Here is a 24,703-nt window from a genome sequence, read left to right on the forward strand (position 1 = left end):
TGCCCGGGCAGCGCCGCTACGGCCTACTCTTATATTGAATTCCTACTACCAAGGGATCTTTTACGTGCTCGCCATTGTGTACACGGGACCTTGGTTTTCCGACCCATCCAAACGACTAGACAGCTGTCCTTGTCAGGCCCTCCGTCCTGCATCACTGACAAGGGGAAACCACGCCAGAAAATCTGAATGAACTTTCTCGGCCAATGCAGGGATCGAGAAATTAATATGTAATATATATGGACCAATATTCTAGATTTACATGTGTTATTATTTTACACGTTTACATTAAACATACCTCTTGTCTTACACTTCCTGATTGGATAAAATCTGGTGACTTATAGCGCCACCTGTCAACTATCAGTAGCCAACGGATATCCACATGTTCGCTTATCGTTGATTTTAGAGATTTTATCTAAAACACGTTTGTTTATTTTTTTATTTAATGTTATTCTAAATTCACCGCGCTTACCAAATGTCTAGTACCAGTAAGTGTGATTTTTAGTCACTGGTTCAATTCTCACGGTCGTGAACCACTCAACTTTTTAAGAGGGTTCAAATTTAACTTTTGTCTGGTGGTGAACCAATCACTTGAAATTTTTCTTTGAAATCGAATCTTAATTTGTGGTGGTAATTAATTAAGGCTGAGAAAGAAATTGCTGATAATGGTGTTTTGGAAACGTTTTGTTTTATGTAAACTACTTGTTCCAATATATTCTGCCCATATTTTTACCAGCTTTCAGATTTTCATGAATAATATTCAGTTCTAGGCATGTTTGACATTCAGGACAAAACCCGATACTGTTAAGTGATGTTGTTTTGGTTGAAGAATTTCTGGAAAGAAAAAAGAAAATATTAAACTGGTCCACTGATGAAATTCATATTAAATTACATCAGGGTGTTTTGATTATTCGAGGATTCAGAATAGCTGATTATTTTCATTTGATGGGCGGACATTACTGGAAGATTGGGTGTTCTTCACAATTTAAGAAAATATTGTATTGGAATTAATTTTTTGAGTGGACGTGCGTGAGAATTCGGAATTGTGATTCGTCTTTTTGTGATTATAATTTAAAACGACTTGAATTTTCGATTAGTTTGTTGATTGAATTAACATGATATTCAGCATTGTGCATTCTTCGTAAAAAGTTAATAATGGATGATTTTTATTTCAATTTAATGCTGCCGTGCTCTGTTTTAATTTCATTTTTGAGAAAAAATATCATATTTTGATTGGACAAGTAGAATACAAAAAAAAGTCAAACATTCGCTCAAATCAGTTTGAATATTTAGCCCTTGATTAATTTGAGTTTTTAGAAAAGTTCGGTTGATTTAAATTGAGTTAAGCATCTTTGCATTCAAGATAAAATTTAATCGGAAGTCTAATAACAGTGCATTGTGTGTTCAATTTGAAATGCAGAATTCTGTTCAATAGAGCCTGGATAGAAAGAAAATTGTCAAAGTTGTTTTTTTATTGATTTTATTTTTGGTGGAAGAACTGAAAACGAGAGAAGAAAATGAGGTTAAAAGGGAAGAAAAAACATGAAAATAACAACAGTTTTTATCTTCCAGATTCCGGAGCTCGTAATCCACCGAACACGCCGAATTTAGAAGATGGTCGTTTAAGACTTCGTGACGCAACAGACAGTCAATCACTACGACGACCCAAAACTTGTCCGCCCAACGACATCCTTCCTATGCCAAAACCGGTCAGCCCTGTTTCAAGAAGATCCTTCACTCCATCTCTGTTGAGGAAGAGTTTTTCCCCCTCCCTGTTACGACGAAACAAGGAGAATTGGGCGAAGAGATCGCGGAGCGTTGGATCAAGTACGAGCAGTGTTGAGGATTATAAATGTAACGGGTGTGGGTTTCCGATCACAGACAAACACGTGAGTGTGAAGGGAGAGTTATATCATCTCAACTGTTTTAAATGTGCCAGGTAAGTCAATTTATTATTTAATTTTTCTTTTTCATTTCCAGGAGACACACATTTACAGAACATTAATTTATTTATTCACTTGTTTTTTCAAGGTGCATTTTGTAAGATTTAATGGAAACATATATTCACATAAATTACAAAATATTTTTTTCACCACAATTATTATCCCTTGTAAATGTGTCTCAGGAATCATAAGCTTCATGACAGTGTTGTTGTCACAGTCAAGTAGGTATATCAGATCCCCATCTAGTCAATATATCCCTACAATCTAACCTTTATCACACCGTTGATGTCAGCTAGTGATCACTTAAATATCAAACATTACAACTTTATTCATATCATATATCAAACATGATATCAAATATTACAACTGTATTCGTACCATATATCACACAGATGATATCAAATATTACAACTGTATTCGTACCATATATCACTCAGATAATATCAAATATTACAACTTTATTCAGATGATATCAAATATTACAACTGTATTCACACCATATATCACACAGATGATATCAAATATTACAACTGTACGGTATTCATACCATATATCACTCAGATGATATCATATATTACAACTGTATTCATACCATATATCACACAGATGATATCAAATATTACAACTGTATTCATACCATATATCACAGATAATATCAAATATTACAACTGTACGGTATTCATACCATATATCACTCAGATGATATCATATATTACAACTGTATTCATACCATATATCACACAGATGATATCAAATATTACAACTGTATTCATACCATATATCACACAGATAATATCAAATATTACAACTGTACGGTATTCATACCATATATCACTCAGATGATATCAAATATTGCAGACTTATTACTGGTTACATTAAACAACCTGACAAATAACCTGTAGAATTATAACAGAGATAAAACTCCAAGCTGATGTTAAAACAGTTTCAACCCAATATAATGAATACTGACATTTTTACCTTTTTATACGTCCACATTCATAATGTGAACGTATTATGCCGTCGCCCCTGTCTGTGTGTGTGTGTGTGTGTGTCTGTGGTTCGCCTACAGGGCGCAATTCTTCATGGATTTTCTTCAAACTTGGTATACTTATTCCTTATACCCCAAGGAAGATCCCTATTGTTTTTGGTGCATGCCCGACCCCCCGGGGCAGAGCCACGCCCATTTCTAGTATTTGTTTGTTTGTCGTCTACAGGCCACATTTCTTAACTAATAATCTTGAAACTTTGCATACACATTCTTTGTACCCTAAGGAACATCCCTATCGTTTGGGGTGCATGCCCAACCCCCAGGGGCAGAGCCACGCCCATTTTCTTTTCGTGTGTCTTTGTGTCGCCTACAGGGCGCAATTCTTACTGGATTTTCTTCAAACTTGGTATACTTATTCCTTATACCCCAAGGAAGATCCCTATTGTTTTTGGTGCATGCCCGACCCCCAGGGGCAGAGCCACGCCCATTTCTAGTATTTGTTTGTTTGTCGTCTACAGGCCACATTTCTTAACTTATAATCTTGCATACACATTCTTTGTACCCTAAGGAACATCCCTATCGTTTGGGGTACATGCCCAACCCCCAGGGGCAGAGCCACGCCCATTTCCCATTTTCTTTTCGTGTGTCTTTGTGTCGCCTACAGGGCGCAATTCTTACTGGATTTTCTTCAAACTTGGTATACTTATTCCTTATACCCTAAGTATGACCCCTATTGTTTTTGGTGCATGCCCGACCCCCAGGGGCAGAGCCACGCCCATTCCTTATATTTATTTATTTGTTAGTCATCTACAGACCGCATTTCTTAACGTATCATCTTGAAACTATGCATACTTATTCTTTGTACCCCAAGGAACATCCCTATCGTTTGGGGTGCATGCCCGACCCCAGGGGCAGAGCCACGAACTTTTTCTTTTCTTTTTATGTCTGTGTGTCGCCTATAGGCCACAATTCTTATTCAATCGTCTTGAAAAATTTTCATATGAATTGCTTATACCCTAAGTATGATCCCTATTGTTTTTGGTGCATGCCCGACCCCCAGGGGCAGAACCACGCCCATTCCTTATATTTATTTATTTGTTTGTCATCTACAGACCGCATTTCTTAACGTATCAACTTTACATACTTATTCCTTATACCCTAAGGATGATCCCTATTGTTTTTAGTGCATGCTCGCCTCCCCGGGGCAGAGCCACCCCCATTTTTTGTATTTGTTTGTTTGTCGTCTACAGGCCACATTTCTTAACGTATCATCTTGAAACTTTGCATACTTATTCTTTGTACCCTAAGGAACATCCCTATCGTTTTGGGTGCATGCCCAACCCCCAGGGGCAAAGCCACGCCCATTTTCTTTTTTATGTCTGTGTGTCGCCTACAGGCCACAATTCTTAATCAATCGTCTTTAAATTTTTTCATATGAATTGCTTATACCCTAACGATGATCCCTATTGTTTTTTTACCTCCAGGGGCAGAGCCACGCCCATTTCCTTTTCTTTTTATGTCTGTGTGTCACCTACAGGCCACAATTCTTAATCAATCGTCTTGAAAAAATTTCATATGAATTGCTTATACCCTAACGATGATCCCTATTGTTTTTGGTGCATGCCCGACCGCCAGGGGCAGAGCCACGCCCATCCCTTATATTTACAGATCGCATTTCTTATCGTATCACCTTGAAACCTAGCATACATATTCCTTCTATCCTAAGGAACATCCCTATTATTTGTGGTGAATACCCAACCCCCAGGGGCAGAGCTACGCCCATTTTCTTTTTTTATGTCTGTGTGTCACTTGCAGACCGCATTTCTTAATCGATCATCTTGAAAACTTTTTTATACTTATTCCTTATAGCCTAAGGCTACTTTTTATACTTATTCCTTAATCCTAAGGCCGACCTCTATTATTATTTTTGGTGCATGCTCGACCCCTTGGGACAGAGCCACACCTAATGTTTGTGTGTCTTGTGTTTTGCCTACAGACCGCAATTCTTAACAGATTCTTTTGAAACTTTGCATACCTATTCGAAACGTCATTTTTTTGGAATAAAGACATCGATTGTTTTAAAATAAAAATTGTGTTCTGTTAATGTGAACGAAGTGTTAAACTGATAGCAGTCCTACAACCCAGTTTTATTTCACAGACCCTCAATGCAAACTGGACCATATCAAACAAAACAGGAATGTGGACGTATATTGCTGCGTTAGCGATGCTCTTGTAATTATTATATACTAGAAGAATGCCCGGCTTCGCTCGGGGGTCATAACCCCGAAACCGGAAGTGGTAGACTAACGCCACCTGACCTATGTTACTCCCCGGTCCGAGCTACCCCAATACCCCAAATTTCAGACTCGGGGCAGACCTAGTGTAGCCGCCAACCCCGAACAGACAGACAAACAGACAAACTTCACAAATATTATAAGTATAGATATATATATATATATATACTAGTTCCAGTAAGGTATGTATCTTCTCCAGTTGGCTGCTGTGGCAGAAATTACAACATTTGAACTTCAGATTTTACCTGGAGACACCTGAGCAATCAATTGGATTCTAATTATGCTATTATAAATAATCATGTATATACACTAAGCTTTCACAGTCATCGGTATATACATTAATCAAGTTAGTCCTACTTATAAACTGATTATTTTATCGTAGGCCTATTTAATATTAGGGGCCAATTTTTTGGGGTGTACACCAGCACAGTATTGTATTAGACTAGGATAACTGTCAGGAATCTCGATAATAGATTGCTACTGTGGAGTTGAAAAATATTCGTCTTATATACCACTTCTACTTATATATGGATGGAGGTCGGAAAAAAAGTAAAATATGACGATTCTACTTATACTCTACATCGACTTACACCACGTAAAATACGGTATTAGATACCTGGTGCAGTACCTATGCGAATATAATCAGAAAGCTACAGGGAGAGTCTTGACACATTTGGTTTACAGTATTGAAAAAAAATAGTTGTTTTCCCTCAGGACAATAAAAAGATACGAGACTTCAAATTTATTTTTCTACCAAAACACAACATTTTGTTTAACAGTTTAAAATATGTTTAATATTGTGTTTTTTTCTTGGGGTGGGAGAAGGATCGGGGGCGGCAACTCAATGACCAACATTTCTCATTGACATTATTGATGTTTTTCCCGAAGAACGGGTGGTTAAAAATAAGTTTGAGTGGTACGAAACAAATTGCTTCTGCATCGGTCATTGCACCTTCATGACGTTATTTTTGTTTCTAACAAACACTCCGAGATAAACTGATTTGAAACATGCTACTTTCATATTAAACATATTTTATAAATAAGTTCATTTCCACTCTGATTACAATCTGTGTTACTATAAATAGACACTTTATTTTATTACATGCTATTAATAAAGAATGAATCAAGTTTCAAACAAGACACGGTCAAGCAGACACTTTATTTATTGATGGGAGTAAGAGAAAACTGGATGATTGAGACTATCTTGAATTCAATGAATGAAAAACTTGTAAAGATGATAATTTAATAAAGAAAGCGGATGTAACAAAATACTTCAACAATCAGTGAATTTATCGTTCTGGATATTGATAAAGAATTGATACCAAAATAAAATATTAAATTTCTCACGGCTTTATTTGATGTTTTATTTTATTTATTTGATGTTTTATTTTATTTATTTGATGTTTGAGTAAGAAAACAAAATAAAATTACCACATTTAAATAATCTTCCAGCTTGAAGTCAATCAGATTCTATTCTCTGCTACCAAAAAAAGATTGCGTCATCTTGATACATAGTGAACAACGTAGATTTATCATAACTTTATTAATACCAAATGGAATTGAACCATTTTTGGACCAATGTTCCTTTTAGAGATTCATCTTTCACAATTTGGTAGTTTGCAAGGGATTCTGATTGCATGAATTGAAACTTCACGCTTTCAAGATAAATCAAATAAATTTAATTAAAAGAGAAAAAGAATCTTTGACCAGTCAGTTTATATATTTGTGGCTGTCCTGCGGCTGGTGGATACATTAGGGCTGACCTGTGGCTGGTGGATACACTAGGGCTGACCTGTGGCTGGTGGATACATTAGGGCTGTCCTTGCGACTGGTGGATACACAAGGGCTGTCCTGCAGCTTGTGGGTACACTAGGGCTGTCCTGCAGCTGGTGCATACACTAGGGCTGTCCTGTAGCTGGTGGATACACCAGGGCTGTCCTGCAGCTTGTGGATACACTAGAGCTGTCCTGCAGCTTGTGGATAGATTAGGGCTGATCTGCGATGGTGGATACACTGCGCACTCCATGCCGTATGCACATCTTCATTAGTCCAGTCAGGCAAAACAGTAGAACAATAAACCCCATTTCATTTCATTTCACCTGTTTAACACCAGGTAAACAGCTAATGTTTATAACCATACCATCAACACAATACAAATTCATTTCATAAAACTAAAAATAAATTTATCAAGAAAAAGCTCAACTTCTCATTGAGGATTAAGTTTTTGTAAAATAACAATGTACATGGATTTATTCTATATAACTACATGCAAATACAAGCAAATAGCATTGAATACAGCTATTGAATACTTTCGGCCAGAATGACGTCACTTTCAGTATTATGTCAAACTGTAATGACGTCACCACTAGGCAACCACAATTTTTGTAAAAAAGAAAGAAAAAAGGGAGGAACCTATGATGAATTTTAACGTTATTGGTGATGATTTTTTTTTTGGGATAATCTGGCTAGTATTATAATGTATTTTGAGATTTGCATGTAGATAAAAACATAATAACTCAATGACCATTGAATACCACTCGTGGAATACTTGTGCAGGGATACACTCTCTTGAACCATTGAATAACTCGAGCGGTATTCAATGGTCATTGAGTTCTATCTATCTATTTGTTTATAAGATCGATGTTTGCATGTGATGTGATACATGTATGCATGATCAACATCAAAGAAATTTGTATTTATTGTTTGATCTGTAAAAAAAGTTGAATTTGTTGATCGTGTCGATGAATTTAATTCATGAATGAAACAGAATCTTCAACTAGTGTACAGTTTTACTCATTGTTTACGTTTTCTTCATCTGTGAATTATTTTGCTTTGTCATGATGAGTTTTATCCCGACGGTCGAGACCCACGTAGGTTAAGTTCAGATCTTCCTTGATCTTTTTTATTGCTGTTCTGTGTCTCGGTTTTAGGTTTGCGGGGAAATATTGTCTCCTTTTCAGCATTTATTCCTTTGTGAATGATTTTGCTTTGTCATGATGAGTTTTTATCCTGACTGTCGAGACCCACGTTCATTAATTTCAGATCTTCGTTGATTGTTTATTGCTGTTCGGCATCTCGGTTTAGGTTTAATTTGTTTTGGGGAACCATATTGTCGCCTTATCTGCAATGCAGTTTCATAGTTAATGCAGTGGGTACATACTTAATGCAGTGGGTAATTAGAAGAAGACAATCTTTTTTTTCTGCGTCACAGTTTTCATTTTTAACGCAGTGGGTGGGAATAGTATTGTCTCCTGAGAATAAGTTTAAGAATACACCAGATTTTTGCTATAATTCACTTGGAATTTTCTTCAAACAAATCTGTCACCATGTTGTCAATTCAAATTTTTTTTTTATTGGGAATTGTTATTGAAATACCTCGTGAAATATTGTGTGGGAATGTTGAAGAATTCAGAAGCTGACATGAGAAAGAAATTTGGTGTAAATCAAACTGCAGGATCCTCCGTTTCAAGTAATATTAAATTGATTGAGTTATAAAAACTGAACAACAAGGCATGACTATTTGCTTCTTTCCATTCGACAGATTGTGTTTAAAGATTTGATGAAAAGTCTTTGATGTGCCTGTTAGAGATAGAGATTAAATCAATATTTGATGAATTAGTTGGTTTAAACAGATCAATTCTACTATTGTTACAGCCAGCCCTGGTTTCTTGTACCTGGGTTTTCATCTCAAACAATACAAGATTTATCAGTTACTTCCCTTTGATGTCTAGATTCTTCTTTATTAACCAGTCTGACAAGGAGTAGGGTCACCCTGTCCAGTCTCATTGAAATAAAATTAAACCATATGTTAGTCCCAAAATGACCTAGTTTGTGTCGAGTGGACGTTAAACCCCATTTCTCTCTCTCTCTCTCTCTCTCTCTCTCTCTCTCTCTCTCTTATATATTACCCTGCAATGTATCAACGATGAAACATTGCATGTTAAAGATACATTATGGGAGATGAGATAAAGAGTTGACTGTTCTCGCTATAATAGTTAAAAAAGAGATAACTTAAAGAGAATATGTTGAAAATTTTAGTCAAATTGCTCTACTCTAAACCAAAATATTAGCCTTTGAATTTAAAGCCTAGACTGGATCATCATTACTAGAGTCGGTACGATAAAAAACATAGTCTTGATTTTCCATTTTTTAATTTAATCATCAATGAGCGTTAAGCAGCAGATCGGATTCAAATCCAGTGAAAATCAGACACATAAAGATGACATCGAGAGTTGATTATGGTTTGGATAAGTAATAAATTAATGTCAAATTAATAGTTTATGTAATATTTCAGGCCTAAAGAAAGACCTGCAATAGGCAGATTTAGCTCTTGCATAATGTAATAATAATAATAATAATAATAATAATAATAATGAATTTGTATAGTGCCTCTCATCTAGAACTGTTCTACTCGATGGCGCTGAAATGTATGTTTAATAAACCTGTAATTGTTATTCCATAAAGTTTTTAATGTGTTACTGTTCAATTACTAAATGCTACTCAAAGTTACACTCTTCTTATGTCAGTTAAATTTAAATTCATTTTTTTTTTTAAATTTTAGTAAATTCGATAATTTTCAGAATGTAAAATTTAGATTTCAAGCTTTTTATTCTCACATAGGAGCCAATGCATTTTTTTTTGGGGGGGAGGGGGGATTTTTTGATATTTCTGCAAAAAGAGTAGATCCTTAGAAAACCAACTTTAATAGGATGCATTTAATTTCTGTTGAAGTAATCTGAGGTTTTTCTTGGCCCTCTTTGAATTCAGATACAAAAACAGTAAAATCATAGTTTCTTGTATCTGGTCATGGTACCAGGTAATATTTTAATTGATTGGATTCCAGGTGTATATTCACCTGTATTGATCAGATATTACCCTAATGAGATGACTTGGTCTCTACTCCTATAACATACCTGAACCAACAGGTATACCTTAATTCTACTAACAGAGACAAGAGTAAAACAATAACTTAATGAACCTGTGTTGAAATTAGTACGACCTGTATAAAGTATTATTGAACATGTCCGCGATATCGCCTATTGGGAAGGGAACGTAATAATATGCCAATTTACGAATGATGATTGCAGCATACCTAGTATATGGTGTATAGTATATGTATATATTGAACTATGTACCTGTAATTAGTATGATTGTAGCGTACCTGTAATTGTAATTAGTATGATGTGTAAAAGATTGATGGAATGTGTATAAGTGATATAGGTAATTGATGTAATCTATCTAGATATCATATTATGGTATAGTACTCCTATAGTAAAACAATCTATACTACAGGTATTTCATTATTGACCAGATGGGATGAATGTAAAGTACTATCACTTATTGAATTATTTATTGGTATAACGATGTGATGTCGGTTAGCTCGTTATTACCAGATACCTGACTATAGTACTAAAACACAGCAGGTAGTCGAACATATGAAATATACCCAGTGCTCTCCAATAGAACTTCAACAATTATTTGTATGGATAAAAACAACAGGAAGATATGTTATACTGAATCATGATATTTGATGAAAGAATATCAAAAAGTGCACAGTTGGATACATGTATTGGGTGTTGTGATATCACAGGATGCATGGAAACGTAACCAATGGGTTTCGATGTCTAACTACCATTATGGTAAATTTCATTCTCTGATCTAATCGGAGAGAATTTTGTCAGGGCAGTGCCATTTTGTCATTACTCCGCTTCTAACTGGATGGCGATGTCGAACCACCATTATGGTAATTTTCATTCTCTAATGTAATCGAAGATTATTTTGTCAGGGCAGTGTCATTTCATCATTACTGCTATTCTAACTGTCTAGGGATCTTTTATGCATGCTTTCATTTTTTTGTCCAACCACATTAACTAGAGAGATTATGTCAAGGCAGTGTCATTTCGTCGTAACTCCAATTCTAACTGTCAAGGGATCTTTTATATGTATGCTTTCATTTTATGAACAACACATTTGTTTTTTGTCCAATCTAATTAACTGGAGAGATTTTCATGACCAATGGAATAAATGAACATGAGAACCCATGTGAAATTACAGTCTTAATTTTGATTATTTGATTAAAATATGATTGTCATTTTTAAATTGTTATTTTTTAATAGTGAAAGTTTACCGAATTATGTTCTTTGATATTTGGCAGTAGTTGGGTGTCATGTGACCTGACGTCAGTTTATTGGTCAGTAGTTGGGTGTCATGTGACATGACGTCAGTTTATTGGTCAGTATTTGGATGTCATGTGACATGATGTCAGTTTATTTAGATGTGATTAAGTGTGATTCTGAGCCGGTAAAACGGGGGATTTTCCTGGATTAAGCTAATCTCCAAACTCTCTTAACCTTGTTTATTTGAGGACATGAATTGTTAGCCAAGTGCAGAATACAACAAATATTGTCATCCCTCTCCAATGTTTTCCTATAAATATAAAGAGAGATAATATCGTATCTTGATGTAGAAGCTCGGCCAAAAAACCTCTGATTTTCTGTTGATCGGACAAACTTGTTTAGTATTTACGATAATCTCTCAGTTCACGTGTTTTACGTTCGTAGAATTTATCTTCAGACGCCATGCTAGAAACCGATCTGGACAGGCGACAACTTCTCACTAAAACGGACAACTACTTCCAGTTTGTTCAATTTTTTTATGGTTTTAATTTCATCCTTTTATTTTGTTGTTCTGGAATTGTGAATGTCTAGCCTGGCTGAGTTTATAGATGAGGCGACACAATTTGAATATAAATATTGGTGTGCGGATTTCAGTGTCACAGATTTAATCTTTTTGAATTTAACAATGTTCGTATTTCTCTATGGATTAATGTGTCTGTGGTGAAAGGGGTTTGTTTTTTTTAATCTAGGAGCTTCAGGCCAAGGTGTATAATATTTTCCACACTATCATCGAGCGGCCTCGTATGTGGCCAGGGAGTGTGAGAGGCCTCTTATGTGGCCAGGGAGTAAGAGCGGCCTCGTATGTGGCTAGGGAGTGTGAGAGGCCTCTTATGTGGCCAGGGTGTGGAAGGGGCCTCTTATGTGGTGAGGGAGTGTGAGTTGCCTTGTATGTGACCAGGGAGTGGGACAGGCTTCGTATGTGGCAGGGGAGTGGGAGGGGCCTCATTTGTGGCCAGGGAGTGGGAGGGGCCTCTTATGTGGCCAGGGAGTGGGAGGGGCCTCGTATGTGGCCAGGGAGTGGGAGGGACTTCATATGAGGCCAGGAAGTGGGAGGGGTCTTGTATGTGGAATAGAGGGCCTCTGTTTATTAATATCCGGCACTGATTTGATATTCAGTTTATAAAAACAGGATCTTGATGTTTCTCTAGAATGACTAGACGTAGATATACAACCGTTGGATTGGTTGATCAAAATTATAATTAAATTAATTGTATTATGATTGTTATTGCTTAATATCTACTAACTGAACTCACTATAAATAATTAAAATTACCAAATATAAACTTTCTGCACTTAAAACTAACCTGTAGGGAAATTACACAACATTAGTATTAAAATAAGATGGTACAGGATGCAGTTGTCATTGGTGTATCACAAGGTACTAGAATCTGTCTACCACTCACATTATCTGTATTAGTTTTAACGGAAATTTTGCCCGGACAGCAGCACTAAGGCCAACTCTTGTATCGAAGTCCAACTGGTTTTTCTTCCCATCTCAATGACTAAACATTGTACCTTGTTATACCCTCCGTCTTACACCACTGAGGGAAATGAAATGAAATGAAATGGGGTTTAACGTCCTACTGTTCTGCTCCTATACTGGGCTAATGAAGACGGGCATACGCCATACAGTATGCTATGAGGGAAATTTTGCCCGGGCAGCGGCACTATCGCCTACTCTTATATCGAATTCCAACTGCCAGGGGATCTTTTACGTGCATTCCAATATATACACGGGACCTCGTTTTTTTGTCTCATCAGAAGGACTAGAGAGCTGTCCTTGTCAGGCCCTCCGTCCTGCATCACTGACAAGGGAAAACCACGCCGGAAAATCTGGATGAACTTTCTCGGCCAATGCAGGGATCGAACAACCACTGAGGGAACCACTCGGAAAATCCTGATGAACTCTCCACCACTGGAATCGAATTTTAAGATGTGGAGCTTGTTGCTAAATTGAATGATAATTTGGTCAAAGATCCTAAGGCAGTAACAAATCAAGTAATATGCTTGATTAGCCACCAATCTTACTGATCAAATGATAAATCGATCCTTGATAAGTATAGACCACAGATGCCAACCACCCATGCATGTAAACAAACCTTTGGCCATTGGATTTAGATAGAGAGTAGTAAATGCTACAGTCCATGCATCAACAAAGTTTGGTGTGGATGTTCTGTTATAACGTATCAATATCTAAATATGGGGATGAATGTCCCAAAAAGTAAAAAAAAATTTAATTATATACAAAATGAAAATGGCTTTTTTTTATTACATCTATGGTGGTGAATTAATATGAGTAGAATGCTCCCACAAAAGTAAAAAGAATATAAAATATCTTTTTTAATTATATATGAAGTAAAATAGAATTTTTTGTTACATCTATGGTGGTGAATTAACATGAGTGGAATGCCCCCCCAAAAAATAAAAATATATAAAATATCTTTATTCATTAAATATAAAGTAAAATGGAATTTTTTGTTACATCTATAGTTGTGAATTGACATGAGTGGAATGCCCCAAAAAGTAAAAAAAAAATTATTTACATGTATATACAAAATGAAATGGGCTTTTTACATCTATGGTGGAGAATTAGTATGAGTGGAATGCCCCAAAAAGTAAAAAAATAAATAAATAAAATATCTTATTTAATTATATAGGAAATGAAATGTTTGGTTTTTTTACATCTAAAGTCAACATGATATTGATATTATAATTTTACAGTAAACCAACATTATAATATTTCAGTAAATTCCATGGCCTTGTTTATATTCAGTTTGAGTTATCTGGAGGGGTAAGATTATATAAACTAGGTATTTACCTGGTGGATTATATATCTATATAGATATACACAGGTATAATCTCGTTACAGGTAAAAGGTGTTAAGGTAATAATAATATCAGTCATAAACAACATTTTTATTTTATTATTAATATATATCAAGATTTACCTGATCATACACTTGAATTTTATTTTCTGATCTTAAAAGTTTTGTTAGGGGCTGATTTGGTTTGAATCGTTTCAACGTTATTAATAGTGAATATTTCTATCAGATGTCAGTTTATTGTGATACAACTGGATATTCAATGTTTCCCCCAGGTAAAATCCAATTTGAAAAAAACAATTTATTTTATTTACAATTACTTATTGATATGCAGGTGGAGCGGGGGGGGGGGGGGGGGAGATATCCGAATGGTTAACGCGTGCGGGTTGTATCATAAGGTCTTGTCATTGAGTCAACTGGTGTGGTTTCATTTCCATGTAGAACGTGATAAGGAGTAGCGTCCTCTGGTTTCCCTCCCACTGCTAAAGATCCCTACGCGCAAGCAAATTATAGAAATAAAATTGAATCATATGTTAGTCCCAAAATGACCTAGTTTGTGTCGAGTGGACGTTAAACCCCATATCTCTCTCTCTCTCTCTCTCTCTCTCTCTCTCTCTCTCTCTCTTTATTGTGTTTATTTATTGATATGCGATTTGGGGGAGTTTTAAGTGCAGATATTTGATATGTCACCAAAGATCATTTCAATAGATTTACATTCACATTGATGTCATAATATAAAGGATTGGCTACTTGTAAGTTATTGAGAAAGCTTTAGCTACAAAGATTGACAGGTTTGATTAAACAATATTTTATTTCTAGTACAACATGGATATTTACAATACTGATATAATATATTTGAAAAAAAGCCAATTCGACTCGTCCTATGTAATTTATACCTTTCAATAGAGCATGTACACTAGTATGTAGAAACATCGTAAATATAGTTTACGTATTTACATAAACTGAAAAACAAATATTAATGATAATTTCTAATACAACGTGGATATTTACAATACTCATTTGAAAAAAAGTGAATTTGACTCCTATGTAATTTATATCTTTCAATAGACCACTAGTATATAAAAACATCGTAAATATGGCTTACGTGTTTACATAAACTGAAAAATTATAATAATGATAAAGATAAAAAGAAATAAGTAAATAATAAAGAAAAATAAATTTGTTAATAATCAAATTATAAAGTTGTTCGTCATTCTGAAAGAATACCATACAAGAAGTTTACAAATTATTAATTGCCTGTAGTCAGTGATGCATGCTCGTCAATCGTCATTAACACGGTTGGTGCACAGAATTAACAAGTTGAACCACATTTTATTTTCATTTACAAATTAATAAGTTGTGTTTCATTGTGTGATCTATACAAATTATAGTCGTATTGAAAGTTTTTATGAATGGTTTTAATTCTTTTTTTGATCTGTTTTTAAGAGGTAAAATCTAAGGTGTGTCAGCATTTTTTTATCAAAAGGTTAGATGAATTATATAAAGATAGTTCAATACTTTCTATCGTGTTAGTCATTTCAGGTTATTATGACATTTGACTATCATTTGACTTAAAGAGAGAGAGAGAGAAATGGGGTTTAATGTCCACTCGACTCAAACTTGGTCATTTTGGGATTAACATACGTTTCAATTTTATTTAAATAATTCGCTTGCGTGCAGGAGTCTTTAGCAGTGGGAGGGAACCAGAGGACCTGGAGAAAACCCACGAGGTTGAACAGGTGACCTTCTCACGTACTTTGACACAAAGACGAGGAAAAGTTTGCGAGTAAATATGGTGTGTTAAAATTATGGCTATAGAATATCAACTGAATGAATAATATTTGATTGCTCCAAAAAAGGATGATCGAAATAAAGTTATAAATTTATCACTAGAAAGGATAGAAAATGTAAATTTATTACCATGATAAAAAAAACATGTAAAGAGATTAATCATATCTTGCATAAGAGATGATTTAAATTAAGGAGAATTTTAAACTCCTTATAAAATAAAGATCAGTTCAAGTCAAGCTTAGTACGTTGTCATTTACAGTTTTATCATAAAAGGTGGTTAGGAATTTTAAATTGCCTTCATATAGAAATTGTTGCGGATTAGGACACTATTATATTGTTATAATGTACTTAGTTAAACTTAATATATGAGACTGATAACGGACAAAAACAAGTAGTTTAACATGCATGATCACTGATCTCGCTACAATAGCTAAGTATTAAGAGGATGTTAGCTGTTAAATCCTGAGGAAGTTGTTTCTTCAACAAGGATGTTTTGACAGTAAGAAGGTGAAACTTTCATATATGATTTTATTATGATGTTATTTATTGACAAGTCTAGGATTAGGTTTCAGAGGTTTGTGATTTTTGTGTTCATAAGTCATCAATATGAGAATGATTTTATCGTGAATATTTTCTAACTCTTGTGTATAATCTATCTTAGGCTTACAAAAATATAGTTTTTGTGATTGGATTAATGTGATATGTAATAGGGATGATAGAAATTGGCTGTCACTGATTGTAGAGTAAATCTCAAGCTGACATCTAGATGGGGGAAAATGAAATGAAATGGGGTTTAACATCCAACTGTTCTGCTCTGACTGGAATAATGAAGACGGGCATACGTAATAATAAGGGAAATTTTGCAGTGACACTATGGACTACTCTTATATTGAATTCCAACTGCCAAGGGATCTTTTATGTGCACGTCAATCAATACCCAGGATCTCGGTTTTCAGTCCCATCCAAATGACTAGACAGTTGTCTTTGTCAGACCCTCCGTCCTGCACCACTGACAAGGGGAAACTATGTCGGAAAAACATGATAGATCTCTAAGTGGTAGAATTCTAAAAATTTATTTTATTTTGAAAATTTAGAAATTTTTAATCTTGTTTAATGTGATTATTTCATATTTAAATGTTTATATTGAAATTCATTTGATTAAAATATGTTGCAGTCTTCTGTTTTCTCAATGTTAAGCCACAGTCAAGGTATTGATTTAAGAATCTGTCCGCTAAAACCTCTAAAGATCCCTACGCGCAAGCAAATTATTGAAATAAAATTGAACCATATGTTAGTCCCGAAATGACCTAGTTTGTGTCGAATGGACGTTAATTCCCATTTCTCTTTCTCTTGATTTTGTTTTCGTAATTAATTGTCAGATAATCTACTTGAGTACGTGTCAGCATGGATTAAGCAATGATAACTTAGATATTGTCCAAAATATGAATGTTCGAGATCAACTTTAAAATGTGAAACTAAATGTATTTCATATTTCTTTTAATGGAGTTGTTTTTTCCCCCTGATTCATCTCAAGATATTGACAGATAAAAAAAACATCATTGAATATTCATCATGGTTTTGTCAACGTATTTCTATTGTAAATAAGTAGTTTTATTTTCCTGGTAGATTGTCAACGTAATTCTATTGTTAAAATCACTAGTTCTATTTTAATGGAGTTATTTCCCCCACCCTGATTCTTTTCAAGATATTGACAGATATTAAAAACATAATGGAATATTCATCATGGTTTTGTCAATATATTTCTATTGTAAATAAGTAGTTTTATTTTCCTGGTAGATTGTCAACATAATTCTACTGTTAAAATCACTAGTTCTATTTTCCTTGTAAGATTATTTTGATAAAGACGTGAGAACCTTCATCGAAGCACCACCAGCCATATAATTGTGTTATGTGTCAAGATTCAGGCCTGGAAATAACGGTTTTAGATGTACCTGACAAAATGTCAGGCTCTAATGAAATAGTACCTGACATTTTCAACTTAGTGCTGGGCATGTATTAACAATATCAATAAGAAAGACAAATCAGTGCTAGACAAAATGACAGGCACCAGAGGTTTAGTGTCTGACAAAGCCTGAATCTGTGCCTGACATTGTCTGTGACAGGTGCCTTATTTCCAGGCTTGGTGCCAAGAGTCATTTAAAGACTGGTAATGAAATCTCTATTAAAAGTTTCTGATTGTCATTCCCAGTTTTCTGACAGTATCAAATTGGGTTAATGTATTCTAACATATACTCAAATTGATTCTCTAAGATTTAATTAAGAAACCAAATATCAATGGGAGATAATCTCGCTAGCTTTGATTCAGTCAGATTAAAAAGAGGCCCACCAGGGAGTCCTTTAAGATTGTTTCAAATGGTATTTAGTAATTGAACTGGAATATACAGGTCACATTCTATGGAATACAATTACTGCTTATTATTGAGCGATGTTTCAACTAGGCTTCTCTAGTCATTATCAAGCCATAAATATGAAAATATATAATAAGACAATATATACATGTACACAACAATACTTAGTTAATGCTGACCAACCAGAGATACCATTCTGTGTACCTTAAAGGGAACCTAACTCAATAAAAGTTTAGTGCTAATAACAACATGCAATACCGCATAGAGACCACTTTACCTGAAATTAACACCAATCGATTAAGAATCAGTAATAAGCAGAAATTGTATTGCATAAAAATGTGACCTGTCTATTCCTTTTAGAAATTCACCCTAGCCATATGTAATATTAACCAATATATATATATATTTGAACAATGATTAGGCTTTTTTTCCTTTTATTCAGATATTGATATTTAAGTCAGTTTTGCTTGTATTCCGTCGAACAGTGATAAATATTTGTATGTGTTATCATAGAATTGTCAATAGTTTGACTCAACTCAGTTGGGTTTGTTTGAACTGTTTGAATTTTCCTGGTCTCGACATATCTGAGTGAGAATCAACGTTTTTATTTCCCCTGTGGCATATTATTCAATTGATCTGGTATTTGAATTCGACTTCACTAATTGGTTTACTTCATCGATAATGTTATGTAATTAATTTTACATTGGGTTACAGTTTAAATTTTTATTTGCTTATCTTCTCCGGAAATGATCTTTCTTGTTGGTTTTGTTTTGGGGTTAGTCAACTTTAATACGGTCCTCTTGCATTTACTAGAGCCACGGTGGCTAAGTGGGTAAGATGCTGGCTCGCTAGCGTGGAGTTCGGATGTTCGATCACTGCATTGGCCGAGAAAGTTCATTGGGATTTTCTGACGTGGTTTCCCCTTGTCAATGTGGTGCAAGACAGAGGGTGTGATAAGGACAGCTGTCTAGTCATTTGGATGGTATGAAAAACCGAGGGCCTGTGTATACATTGGCATGCACGCAAAAGATCCCTTGGCAGTTGGAATTTGATATAAGAGTAGGCCATAGTGCTGCTACCCGGGCAAAATTTCCCTCATAGCACACTGTATGGCATAAGCCCGTCTTCATTAGCCCAGTTGGAGCAGACAGTAGCACATTAAACTCCATTTCATTTCATTACATTTACTATTAGAGAATTTTTGCATCTCAATTTTTAGTTTGTGACATAAAAAGGTTTTGTCATATTTGAAATGTTTTATGAAGATAGAAGATATTTTTTTGAGCTTCTACTTGAATAATTTTTTATAATTTTTATATCTAAATTATCTTATTTGTGACGAAAACTGCAATAATAGTCTTATTTTAAACTTTTATTTATTTAAAGAGTCTCAAAAATTTTTTTTAATTTGAATTTATATTTTTTTTTAGCTGCTCAAGTGACATTTTATGCAATTAGATTCACGTTGTGACGTACTGACTCTGAACTGAATCAACAAATATGTAAATTATTTGTCTAAGATGTATTTTTTGTCGATGATTTTGTTTTAAAAGGCTTTACAAATTGCAGTTGACAGAAAAGCGTGAGTTTTTTGTATTTAGTGTACGTACGCATTTGAAATGTGATAGATGCAGACAGTAGTCTACTGGTAAATACTAAACTGTGAAATACGGGCTTCAGTAAATCACAGTCACAATTAAACAAAGAAATATTTTAATTGTGGTCAGGTATACTTACAAGGAAACAACTGACTTATCGTGAACTGTTTGGATTTATAGCTGCACATATACAGGTGTAAAAGTGACAAGAATCTTGTGTAGAATTGATTACAAAAGAAACTATAAATAATCTTGGATCTTGATTGGAAAGTGGTACCAGTTGTTGTAGGAAAAGTAATAACACTCTGTCTAGTGTATGACACATATGTTTGTAGTACATACAGAGATATCTGATAGTTGAATATTCAATGCAATACGCAACAAATATTTTTAACTAGATGAACTTTCCAGGAGTGGTATCGGGCATTCTAGATAGCATACACATACCTGATTCACACACAACACACACTGGATTGATGAACTGGGTTATCGAATAATTAATCTGTATAGAAATTATTATTTACACGGAGAAGTTTGACTATTTTTGGATGTCTGAATGACATCTGAGTGACATGCAGTGATTTCTTTCACCTGAGTGACATGCGGCAGTTTCTTTCATGTGTATGACATGCTACTGGTTCTGACGTCTGTGTGACATGCGACTGGTTCTAACGTGTGACGTGAAATACAGGTGATGAGAACTGTGTGTATTATGAAGAGGAAACATTATTTTGAGAAGAAACGTCGTTGTTTTGCTGGATTACCGTCGTTATTTGGATCATGTTGTAATTTTACTAAAGAAAGGTAAGACAGTTTTTATTTATTTTATACACGGGGAGACAGTAAACTCCATTTCATTACATTTCGTTACAATACGTTCTGACAGGATGCTCTTTTCTGGAATCGAATGGGTCCAAGGTAATCTTCCATGACCTATTTTATACACAGGGAGACCGCGTAAACTCCATTTCATTACATTTCATTACTATATGTTCTGACGGGATGCTTTTTTTCTGGAATCGAAGGGGTCAAAGGTAATGCCCCATAACCTAATCATTCAGAATGTTTTGGAACATGGGAGTGAAAACATATTATATATGAATACAGTATTACATCTTATAGTGTGTATTAAAGAGATAACTCATGGAATCTTTGATCATCTCGTCGATATTATTCTAGGTATTTTAATTAATTGCAACTCAAATCATAAACAAACTCAGATCATCACACATGAGCTCAAATAAAACTCAGACCATCACACACGAGCTCCCCAAAAAAAACCTCAGATCATCATACATGAGCTCAAACAAAACTCAGATCATCACACACGTGCTCAAATAAAACTAAGATCATCATACATGAACTCAAATAAAACTCAGATCTTCACACACGCACTCAAATAAAACTCAGATCATCATACATGAGCTCAAATAAAACTCAGATCAACCCACACGCACAAATAAAACCCAGATCATCATACATGAGCTCAAATAAAACTCAGATCATCACACACAAGCTCAAAAAAAACTAAGATCATCATACAAGCTCAAATAAAACTCAGATGATCACACACGATCACAATTAAAACTCAGATCATCCTACATGAGCTCAAATAAAACTCAGATCTTCACACACACACTCAAATAAAACTAAGATAATCATACATGAGCTCAAATAAAACTCAGATCATCACACACACTTGCTCAAATAAAACTCAGATCATCATACATGAGCTCAAATAAAACTCAGATCGTCACACACACGCTCAAATAAAACTCAGATCATCACATATGAGCTCAAATAAAACTCAGATTATAAGTCACATGTTTTTTTCTTCTCGGTGGTTTGAAAAGCGTGTTTGACCTAGATTAAGTTCAAGTTTAAAGGTGACTGACTTGATAGACGGTTTTTCTTGTTCATCCAGTTTATGTTAAATTAACATAACAATATAATTGATGTGGAATGGGGTCATTAGGTCGGCGATTTGTTAAAATTATGTTAATTACTGCATTTTCTTAAGATTTAGATGAAGTGCTGACTGTTCGTGCTATAATAGTTCAAAAATAGATAATGCAAAATTAATATATTGAAAACTTCATTCAAATTACTTTATTCTGAGCGAAGATGTTAGCTCTTGAAGGTTTGACAAGATGTGTGCATGGATTGTAACCACTGTACTGGTTGTTCGAGGCTAAGCCTCACTTCACCATTTTTAGATTAAATCATTAAATGGCTAAACCGTTTTAATCTGCTTAAAATTGGACCCATTTGATGGTATCGAGAGTTGATCATAATTAATAGTTTATATAACACTTAAGGCCCAAAGAAATACATGACATAGGCAGATTTAGCTCTTGCATAATGTATGTTTCAATAGAACCAGGAGACCAAGTGGTTGAATATATCAGTTTATGAATCCCAAGTTTCATGTTGTAAGATTGTTGTTTTTTTTATTGTAAATTCTGTTATGGATCCCAGGTTGTTACCCTGTGTCTCCAGCTGATAAGTTACCCTGTGTCTCTCACTGATAAGTTACCCTGTGTCTCAAGCTGATAAGTTACCCTGTGTCTCCAGCTGATAGGTTACCCCATGTCTCCAGCTGATAAGTTACCCTGTGTCTCTCGCTGATAAGTTACCCTGTGTCTCTCACTGATAAGTTACCCTGTGTCTCCCACTGATAAGTTACCATGTGTCTCCCACTGATAAGTTACCCTGTGTCTCTCACTGATAAGTTACCCTGTGTCTCTCAATGATAAGTTACCCTGTGTCTCCAGCTGCTAAGTTACCCTGTGTCTCCCACTGATAAGTTACCCTGTGTCTCTCACTGATAAGTTACCCTGTGTCTCTCACTGATAAGTTACCCTGTGTCTCTCACTGATAAGTTACCCTGTGTCTCTCAATGATAAGTTACCCTGTGTCTCCAGCTGCTAAGTTGCCCTGTGTCTCCCACTGATAAGTTACCCTGTGTCTCTCGCTAATAAATTATCTTGTGTTTCCCCTCGCTGATGAGTTACCCTGTGTCTCTCACTGATAAGTTACCCTGTGTCTCTCGCTGATAAGTTACCCTGTGTCTCCAGCTGATAAGTTACCCTGTGTCTCCAGCTGATAAGTTACCCTGTGTCTCTCACTGATAAGTTACCCTGTGTCTCCAACTGATAAGTTACCCTGTGTCTCCAGCTGATAAGTTACCCTGTGTCTCCAGCTGATAAGTTACCCTGTGTCTCTCACTGATGAGTTACCCTGTGTCTCCAGCTGATAAGTTACCCTGTGTCTCTCACTGATAAGTTACCCTGTGTCTCCAGCTGATAAGTTACCCTGTGTCGCTCACTGATAAGTTACCCTGTGTCTCCAGCTGCTAAGTTACCCGGTGTCTCCAGCTGCTAAGTTACCCTGTGTCTCCAGCTGCTAAGTTACCCTGTGTCTCCAGCTGCTAAGTTACCCTGTGTCTCCAGCTGCTAAGTTACCCTTTGTCTCCCACTGATAAGTTACCCTGTGTCTGCTGCTAATAAATTATCCTGTGTTTCCCCTCGCTGATAAGTTACCCTGTGTCTCCAGCTGATAAGTTACCCTGTGTCTCTCACTGATGAGTTACCCTGTGTCTCTCGCTGATGAGTTACACTGTGTCTCCTGCTAATAAATTACCCTGTGTCTCCTGCTAATAAATTACCCCTGGGTGCATGTGAGATAATGAATTAAGGATTTACCATTTATTTGTCCCAAAATGCCTTCTTTCTGTGTTGATCGAATGATAATCCCCATCTTCTCTTTTTCTCTCTTCAATCTGTTTTCTCTTAGGAGTTTGTAGAAAAATAAGAGCAATTAGGAGAAATCCATCAATGTCGGTTGAGCACCTATTGCTAAGTCTTGGTGTGCAATCAAACCCAACAGACCACTGTGACATCCATCCCACACTATCTCGAATATTGATGGTATTGTCAATAATAACATCATTTGATTTTATTTCCATCGTGGGGGATTGGGTGGCTGAATGATTAGCGTGTGTGTGCTGTATCATAAGGTCTGTCATTGAGTCTGTCATTGATTCGAGTGGCGTGGTTTTATTGCCAAGCTTGTACGTGTCAAGGAGTAGGGTTGCCTGTCCAACCTGGTGGGTTTTCTCATGGTCCTCCGGTTTCCTCGCACTGCTATAGACCCCTATGCATAAACCAATTATTGAAATAAAATTTAACTTTGTTAGTCCTGAAATTACCTAGTTTACCAAGAGGATCTTAAACCTCATTTCTCTCTCTTCTCGTCCCAGGGATTTTTCTTGACTTTATGCAGATGGTTTGCACTAAATTTTCTCCTTTTAAAGAATGGTAAAAAGGTTTCTGTACCTAACTAGTTGACTGACGACATGACATGGTGACATGACAAGTGTCATTGTTCTGAGGTCATAAAAAACCTGTCTTCGCCTAACCTACTGACCTAATCAGACTGCGTTAAATTAAGGTTGTCTGACATTTATTTAAATTATCTTTAGTCCATAAAAATACACAGAGGGTTGGTCTGGTTGGTCTGCGATTTAATGTCACTGAACCCTGAAGACAAGTCCCCAGTGAGACATTAATAAATCTTTAGTCCATAAAAATACAAAGTGGGGAGGTCCGCGATTCAGCGTCACTGACCTCAGAACCCTAATTAGACAAGTCCTGAACGAGACATTTAATTAACAATTAACAATATTCTCTGATGGCTTTTGTCTGTCTGTGTCAGAGGGATTCAAG

At 35.5% G+C, this 24,703-nt stretch overlaps 1 protein-coding gene across 4 annotated transcripts in view; it reads left to right on the forward strand.

Moving 5' to 3' along the window:
- The window catches only part of LOC126828853 (rap1 GTPase-activating protein 1), a 211,360-nt gene that overhangs the window by 56,247 nt on the left and 130,410 nt on the right, over nt 1–24,703 (forward strand). For 3 of the 4 annotated variants that reach the window (XM_050558903.2, XM_050558901.2, XM_050558900.2), the window contains exon 3: nt 1,570–1,936. In XM_050558903.2, the coding sequence (XP_050414860.1) occupies nt 1,570–1,936 (367 nt within the window). Of the gene's footprint in view, nt 1–1,569; nt 1,937–19,896; nt 20,781–24,703 lie in introns of those variants that run through there. The other variant, XM_050558904.2, reaches the window with a different exon arrangement.

The sequence above is a fragment of the Patella vulgata genome, chromosome 7 (genome assembly GCF_932274485.2).
Source record: "Patella vulgata chromosome 7, xgPatVulg1.2, whole genome shotgun sequence".
Classification (NCBI taxonomy): domain Eukaryota; kingdom Metazoa; phylum Mollusca; class Gastropoda; family Patellidae; genus Patella; species Patella vulgata.